The sequence below is a fragment of the Neovison vison genome, chromosome 2 (assembly GCF_020171115.1).
Source record: "Neovison vison isolate M4711 chromosome 2, ASM_NN_V1, whole genome shotgun sequence".
Classification (NCBI taxonomy): domain Eukaryota; kingdom Metazoa; phylum Chordata; class Mammalia; order Carnivora; family Mustelidae; genus Neogale; species Neogale vison.
In genome coordinates this window covers 37,262,846-37,271,134 of record NC_058092.1, presented here as the reverse complement: position 1 = coordinate 37,271,134, position 8,289 = coordinate 37,262,846, and the positions used below count along the sequence as shown (strand labels likewise).

Genomic DNA, 8,289 nt, shown 5'->3' with positions numbered 1-8,289 from the left:
GCCAAGGCACCCCGTCTTCAGATGATAGTGGGTGCTCTGCCCTCGAAAGTGCATACTGTCCTTGAACCTGTGTACTTAAGGAGCAGGGGTGAGGCATGACATCCGTTGGCTGCCACTGGCAGAGCCATCCTGCAATGGAAAGGGTGGCCCACAGGGTCCTGTGAACAGCAGTTCGGTGGCTTCCGTGCAGGAAGGCTGTGGAGGGACTTCCAGCCCTGACTTCTGGGGACCCTCCATTTCTGAGACTTTGCCTCAGGAGGCCGGGTCCTTCTTTCCTAGTGTCTGTGGAGTCAGCCTCTCAGCCTCTTTGGCTTTCTGGGGAGGGGTGAGGCAGGGACACCCAGCGTGACCCTCTGGCCCAGGCCTCAACAGGTCTTTGGGTCATTCTTAGCGCCTGAGCTGGAGGGCCAGGAGGATCCATGTGATCCCAGTGTTTGAGGGCCCGGGGGTTCAGGGCCCCACGTTAGATCTTTCCATGTGGGGATGTCTTTCCTTCGCCTCCACAGCAGGGCTCTCCCTTGTCTCCCTGTGATGTTGGAGGTAGATGGGGAGGTGTGCATAATGGTCTCTGACCGAGCCTCGATCTTGTCCCAGGGAGCTTCCACCCACCTTCCAGAAGCCACATCTGGGGCTGAGAGGACAGTTGAACAGGACCAGGGCAGCTGGGCGGGTAGGGAAGGCTGGGGACAGGGCTCCTCAGGCCCTCTGGCATGATCCCCACAGGACAGGGTAGATTATAGAGCTACGAGGCTAGGCCAGGGATGGAGGGACAGAAACCCCAAGGTCTGGCCTGGCTAGGGAGGGACAGGTGAGCTGAAGAACAGGAAATGGGCTGGGCTGTGGTGGGGAGGGTCAGTTTTGACCTTTGCCTAGCCTCTGGGGTTTTCCTCAAGCTCCTGCTTCTCGGCAGACCGCAGATTTCTTAATCCCACTGTCAGCCTTCCAAGGCACCCTGCCCATAGGAACCATAATGTGTCACTCCTCAGAGCCCAGGCCCCCTGCCAGGAAAAGGAACTGGCACAAAAAACTGGGGAAGCCTAGGGCTTGGAGGTGAGACACCAACTCCCCTCACCGTCTCCCAGGTCCTCAGACCTGCTTTCTTATCCAACCTTTGAAAGATGACCTCGAATGCCAGCTCGAGTGGGCAGGGCACTGACCTGGAAGGCCAGGCCTGGAAGCTCATTACCATGGGAGGGAGGGCAGTTTCTCTCCACCTCCCTTCCTTCCTCCCTCGCCTTTTTCCTTACTAGCTCCTCTTCTCCAGGGCCAGACTGAGCCAGCCGTTCCCAGGCGGACGCTGACAGGCCTCACAACTGCTCCAGAAGCCCAGAAACCAGCAGCCCGAGAGAAGGCCCAGAAGCTTCCTGCAGCCATGTCAGCCCTCATCCTGCTCCTCGCTGTCCTGTTCACGGCCGCGCCGCCAGCCAGCTGTCAGCAAGGTAGCCCCGGGCTGGTGGCTATGGCAAGGGGGTGCTGGGCTGGGTGCTGCTAACCCAGGGGTGGATGGGGTGCTTGTCTGGCTTTCCTCACCACTCTGGACACCTACAACTGGGAAGGGGAAGCAGGGACTGGGCTCGCTGGAGGAACCTCCAAAGGCAGAGACCCCCGAGCAAGGCTTCTGTCTGGGCCTTGTTTTCCAAGAGTGAGGAAATGTGGGCAGCAGGCGAAATGTGTGGGCTTGGACTGGAGCCCTAGAGGAGTTGACACCCAAGCTCTAGGAGCAGGAATTGCCCGAGAGATGGTGGGGTCCTGAGGACAGGGGTTCAGGGAGTGAGTCGGAGGGGTCCCTCATATGGCAGGCTTGTCCAGGGGAGGGAGAATGTTGTCAAGGCTGGGCTGAAGTCCTCATTGTTTCAACTTCCTGGGCTAGGGTGGGGTAGGGAACAGTGCCCCAGGGTGGCCCACTTCAGAAATCTGAGCTCTCCCTCTGTCTTGCTGTGTGGCTGGGAGAAAAATCACTGCCCCTTTGTGACACTCAGTTTTCTCCTCCATAAAGTGAGGACAATAGAGCCGCCCTGCCTACCCAGGTGAGGGCGTGGGAAGGCTGCACAGCAGGAAGGCACCACACCCCGAGATCTGCTGTCAGCCCTGAGCTGCAGGGCCCCGTCTGCCTGCCAAGTCTGGGGGCTCTGCAGGGGATTTGGTGCAGAGGGGACCGGCAAAGATGCTCTGCTCAGCAGGGAGCCTGCTTCCTCCTCTCTCTCTCTCTGCCTACTTGTGATCTCTGTCAAATGAATAAAAAAAAAAAAAAAAAAAAAGATGCTCCCCAAGTAGCCTCACAGGGACCCTGAGCTAACATGCAGGTCCACTTCCCCTCTGCCTCCCAGTCTCGGAAGCCCTCTGATCTGAAGGTTGAGTGACTTGAGTAGATCACACAGCAGTGTGAGAAGAGATGTAGCCAGGTGCACGAGCCCTGGCTCTGGGGGCCCCACACAGACCACGTTCGGCCCCTGGCTCCTGACAAAATCCAAATGCAGGGAAACAGGGGCGGTAAAACAAACAGGGTTTATTTCAGGGAGGTCAACCCCAGGAAGACAGCGGACTAGCATCTCCAGGACTGTCTGCAAAGTGCCAAAAATACTTCCAGGTTTCTCCAAGAAAACTGTGGGGCAGAAGTAGGTGGGTCCATGCAAATGGGCAGGGAAGGTCAAGTCTGTCTTTGCTTTGGGGGTCTTGCTGGCTCGGGGCCATCCTTACTGCTTGAAGACAGAGTTTGGGTTCCCAGAACTGCCCTTGGGGTCTTTGCCTGAGTGAAGAGATAAGCCAGAAAGAACTTCTTCAATGGGAAAGTTTGAGATCACTCTGGAGGGACTTGCAGGCTTTCAGGGCTCAGGTCACCTCTCTCCTGCTGCAGGCTCTGCCCCCTGTACTCTCTGCTCACTTCAGAGCCACGTGGATGGAGGAGCAGGGTCCAGGGGTTCCCTGGGTGTCTGGAGGGAGTTGGCTACAGGGTCTAGAGGAGGCAGGGAGGGGCCTCCCAGGGCTGGAGCCCTAATTCCCCATCCTTAAGTAACCACGGACAGACAGACAGACTGAGGAAACAGTGAGTCCAAAGTACTTTGTTTCGGCAAGTCTGTAAGTCTGTAACCACGCTGATCCGCTGATCCGGCCCCAGGCCCCTCCCCTCTTCTCTGTCTCTGGCAGGCTCAGAGGAATCTCGGAGAAGGGGTGGGGCCTTCACAGCAGCAGGAGAGCTTTAGGGTAGACTGAAGGAAGGACTTTGAATGAGAGGGAGGCAGAATGAGGTTTCCGATGCCCAGCCCGGGCCCCTCTAAATACAGGGTGGCACCAGGTCTGCATGTGTCTTGGCCTGGACCGAAGACCTCTGGGGGCCTTCTGTTGGCCTCTGTCTCCTCCTGACACCCACCTGCTCCCGCGTTTCTCTTCTCTGCGGGGTTAAGCGCTCACAAGCTCACAGAGCACAGTGATGCCTGGGGGAGGGGAGAGCCCTTTGGGGCTGCCAGTGGCTGAGGGCAGAGATTTTGGGAAACCTTGAGGGTTGAAGGTGGTGTCAAAGGTCAAGAAGGAAAGAAGGTGATGAATGGCCGGGGGGGGGGTCTCACCCTGGTCTCTGGCCTAGTCCTGTAGGCATCCAGCCGGAGGAGATAAAAGGGGCTCAGGTTTTAAGGCTTTTTTCCTGGCCCCCCGACCTGGAGGAGAACCTGTCCTTCTGTCTTGCTTTTCCAAAGGTGTTCAGTCCCACCCCTCTCTCCGGGTGCCCCTAGCTAAGTTGCCGTGCTTGTTCTCCACTCCCGTGCCCTAACCAGTGCCAGAGAAATCTCATTATAGAACAGGATCTTCCAGATGCCAGCCCAGTCCTATCAGCTCTGGCCTCGCCAGCCTTCTGGAAGTCAGGGAGAAGGGGAGAGACACACGGCTGGCAGGGCCCGGCCCAGTTGTCCAGAAGGCTGCCCTTTGGTCCCTGGGGCCCAGACACTCCCTAGGGGGCCCTGCAGGGGACCCACATGGAGGGGTGGGCGGGGGCTTAGGGCTGTCTCTCCTAGCATCTCATTCCTTTTTTGAATTCCTGTTTTCCCACTGTCATCCCTTTCTGAGCTCAGTGGGGAAGCAGGTGGGTCCTCCTGGCCACCCTGGCTGCCCCGGAATGTCTTGTCTGGTCCTGGCCACTGGCAGGCCGATGGCCTCTGACACAGGCTCTAGCCTTTGGGGCATGAGGCCCTTCCCTCCCCTGCTTTGTACTTGGAGCCCCTAGCCTGCTGCAGTGACCACGCCCCTCTTTCCAGGCCTGGGGAGCCTACAGCCCTGGATGCAGGGCCTAATTGCTGTAGCTGTGTTCCTGGTGCTGGTCGCAATCGCCTTTGCTGTCAACCGCTTCTGGTGTCAGGAAGAGCCGTGAGTATCGCTCTGGGGGCTCCGGGGGCCCCGGGGTCTGGGCTGGTGCCGGCAGGGTGGGCCCCGGGGCCATGCCACTGCTCTAGTGCTGAGAAGGGCCTCAGAAGCCCAGCGGCCAGTCTGTCTCTGTGTGGAAGTGACACTGAGGCCAAAGGTGTCTGGAACCAGGGCTGAGGCTCAGTGACTGCCAGACTGGGCTCTGGCAGTCCCCGTGGCTCCGTGCTTGTTCATGGTGAGCTTCCCCCAGATCTCAATGTCTCTCTCTCTCTGTAGAGTCAGAACACTGGCCCCACTTGTGATAGGGGGTGTGAAAACCTCTGGGAAGGAAGGTTCCATCATTCTTCAGGGTCAGGTGCTGTGCCACATCCTGGGGTCCAGGGGGCCAGCAGGACAAACACTGCGGTGCCCCCAGGCTCCCAGACCAGATGGCAAGGAGCAGTCACCATGCGGGGCTGGGCTGAAATGCAGTCCACTCCGTGCTCCCCAACCCAGGCTGCCCCTGCCACTGTCTCTCACGAGGGGGGCCCAGTGCCCTCGGGGCCAGCTGAGGCCCCACGTGGCCCCGTGAGGAACCACGAGCCCTCATGGGTGGAGAGAGGGATAGGGAGGACCACAGAGAGACCAGCGAGGTAGGCAGGACCTGGGCCTAGCAGCAACCGATGCCCCGAACTTTGGGCTTTATCCTTCCTGCAGGAAGAATCCCGTGAAATCTTGCATGCTGGTCTTGAGTTGAGGAGTGGCCTGAGCACTACTGGGGGCCCCAGGTACATGCATGGGGGAGGGGCAGACGAGAAGGGCAATGACCTCCCCACCACAAGCTTGAGGTCAGGAGAGAGTCTGGCCTCTGGAGGCAGCAGAGGGCATAGAGAGGGGACCTGTCTGAGAGCTGTCTAGGGGGCGGGTCCCCAGGACTTGCTGGAGGGGGACCGCTGCGCGCAAGAGGAAGGAAGGACAGGGATGGGTCCAGGCTTCTGGTGTACTGCTCACAGAGACACAGAGCCCCCGATGCAGATCTGGAGGCAGCTGAGGAGTTAGCTTGGGACATACTGAGTCTGAGGTGCCCATGTGGTGACCCAGGAAGGGCAAAAGCAGTGGTCAGAGTGCTGACCTTTTGGTCAGAAAGAAGCCTTTCACCTGAGCTAAGCTCTTCCTTGAGTGGAGGTGGACTGTGTCCACACCCGGTGCAGGGAGAGCCACGTGGATGTGGGGGGGCAGACACCAAAGCCTGTTGGGTCTTGAGCTGAAGCCAGAAGGAGAATCACAGAGGGAGGCTGAGTGATGGTTGGGGAGAGGGCTTGGATAATTCTTCAAATCTCAGCCTGGGACCTGAGGCCCCCACCTTAGCAGGAAGGGTGTGCAGGCCCGTGGAGCAGGGCCAGAATCAGACCACTGACAGGGGCCCGGCTGGAGAGACAGGCTTCTGCCAGGGCCCAGTCGCTGCCCTTGGACTTGTGAGAAATAGTGCCTGGAAGAGTGCCTGCCTGGACAGGGGGAAGGAGGGAGAACAAAGAGGGTAGAGACCCAGGGGGCCCTACTGATGAGCCTCATCCACAGGGAGCCTGTGAACACAGTCATGACTGTTGGGAACAAGGCAGATGGAATCCTGGTAGGAACAGATGGAAGGTACTCCTCGATGGCGGCCAGCTTCAGGTGAGGGCCTGGTACGGGGCTGACCCACCACCCTGTGCTCCAGAAGGACCAGGTGCTTCTGAGAAGTGGGGTGGGAGGGGGAAGAGGACTCATGTGGGGAAGGGCTCAGTGAAGGGAGGACGGAGGCGTGCAGTGGGGGCTTTGTGAGGATGCAGGGCTCCTGGGGGACCACCAGCTGAGCTGGGGAGAAGGCCCAGTAGGAGGATGGGATTGGCAGGGGAAGGGGCTCAGCCAGGGGACTGGGCATACGGAGGGTTGGAGGGGTGCGGTGGGGCAGAGGGACTCAAGGAGGGAAGGGGACTCTGAAGGGATGAGTTGGGGAGGCAGCTCTGTGGGGAGATGGGCTCCGTGAGGGGGTTGTTCAGTGGGGGTCCAGTGGGGGAGGGGCTTAGCCTAGGAGAGGGATGGGGGCTCAGGGAGGGGTGCTGAGACGCCTCTAGTCACGGGTGCACCTGGGACAAGATGTGGGCAGGGGAACTCCCTTCTGGCACTCCAGTACATTTATTCGGGAAGATACTGCTGTCACAGGTGCAGCAGGATAGAGCATGGAGGGGGTGATGACCCCTGTCATCCTCTTTCAGCTCGAGTGAGCATGAGAATGCCTATGCGAATGTCCCCGAGGAGGAGGAGGGCAAGGTCCGGAGCACCCCCATGTGACCGCCGCTTGCCTGTGGACCCCAGCCCTGACCCCAGGTGCCTGTGATGGATGCCCAGCTCACCGCCCAAGCCAGCCACTCCTTCTCTGTGCAGGAACCTACAGGAAGGGGCCGACTCTCCAGCTCCACACTGCCCACCTTCCCTCCAACTGTCACCAGCTGAAGTCAGAGCTGTGTCCGGGTTGGGACTCAGCAGTGGCCCTAGGGGTTCCTGCCAGGTCTCCCCCCCAATTTAATTCAGAAGACCCTTCCGAAGAGGACAGTCAGCTCATCACCTCCAACCCTGCCTCACATCCTCTCCCTCTTAACCATGGAAATGGCTCTCATTTCTGTGAAATAAAGATGTTTTGTATTTCCAAGCCTGATGTACCCAGGGTTCAGAAACCGCCCCTCAGGCTTAGAGCCAGGCCCAGTCTTGCTTTCTGAGTCATGACCGTCACCTCCCCAAGCCACCCTCATGGTGGCTTTGGAGGATTACCCAGAAAACCCTCTCTGGGAGCCCCCTTGGGGTAGGGAGCTCACCTACTCCAGCCCTTGTTCCAGACAGAGATCCTCCTGCCAGGGCCCCTCCCTGACTACCCTTCATAGGGTGAAGTGATTCTGGGCCCTTCTTTGTTCAGTACCGATACCTGTCCCTATCCTCTGTGCTGCCTGGCGTTGTAGGTCACTCACTGATCCCTCATCCAGGCAGCTCTAGCGGTACTTGGGCTGTACTTGGAGTATAAGAGGTTCTCAGACAGAGCTTGTGCTAGGACGCAGGGAGCCCAGCTTTGAGTCCCTGTCCCCTGCAGCCTTACTAGGTAACTTTGGGAGTCACAGTCCTCTCTGAGCTCAGCTTCCCTTCTTGGGGAGGTGGTGGTGGTCAGTTTCATCACAAAACTGGAGTAGAATCATTCTCAGCAGTGCCCCTGACTCCCTGTCCTGAGGGGTGGGTGGAGTCAGGGAACTAGGTCCCAGGGGGAATGAAGCAGGGGGGAGGGAGGTGGGAGGAGGTCACCCAGTGATCGGGCTGGCTGACCCTGGAGGCCCCACGTCCCTGTGACTGTCATTCTTTTGGGAACAGACAGAATATGGGGTGATAGCCTGAGACAGACCTAGCCAGGAGCAATCCCAGATCCAGATGAGTGTGGAAGGTAGAGGTAGAGGGTAGAAGGCAGTCCACCTTGTCCTAAAGATCTCCCTCTGCTGACTGTCCCAACCAGTCATGGCCCCCTCACTTCCCCACTGTAACCTTTGCCCTGCTGTTCTGGGGTTTCAGCCAAATGCTCCAGGGAAGACCCATCTAAGACATGATTTATCCTTTCTTACCACTGAGGTGTAATTTGTAGCCTGTGGCAGAAGGAACAGTCCTGTGCAGAGTGAAGGCAGGGTCTTTGCCCCAAGTCTTCCCTTGCCTGCTGTGTGACTCAGGACAAGTTGCTTCCCCTCTCTGAGCCTCACCTCAGTGAATTGTGGCCGTGCTCTTGTGGGCAGATGCCTTCTCACTCACTGCTGCCAGTTCCAACTCTGTATAGTCCTTTTCTTAGCTCTGCTAAGGTTCCCCTTCCTCTAGGAAGTCCTCCTTGACTAGACCAGAGGGCAGAGCCAGGAGGCCAGCCTGCACAGCCTCTAACTTACTGGAGGAGGGACA

General features: G+C 58.7%; 1 protein-coding gene across 2 annotated transcripts; it reads left to right on the top strand.

Annotated features, from left to right (window-relative positions):
- Positions 1-1,264: 1,264 nt before the first annotated feature.
- PDZK1IP1 (PDZK1 interacting protein 1) lies at positions 1,265-7,018 on the top strand. Of its 2 annotated transcripts, none has more exons than XM_044238175.1 (4): positions 1,265-1,439; positions 4,245-4,353; positions 5,908-6,003; positions 6,585-7,018. In XM_044238175.1, the coding sequence occupies exons 1-4, from the start codon at positions 1,373-1,375 to the stop codon at positions 6,658-6,660; spliced, it is 348 nt and encodes a 115-aa protein (XP_044094110.1). In that variant the 5' UTR covers positions 1,265-1,372; the 3' UTR covers positions 6,661-7,018. The 2 variants fall into 2 exon arrangements, with proteins under 2 accessions (XP_044094110.1, XP_044094111.1); XM_044238176.1 differs by lacking the exon at positions 1,265-1,439 and adding an exon at positions 3,198-3,292.
- The last annotated feature ends 1,271 nt before the right edge of the window (positions 7,019-8,289 follow it).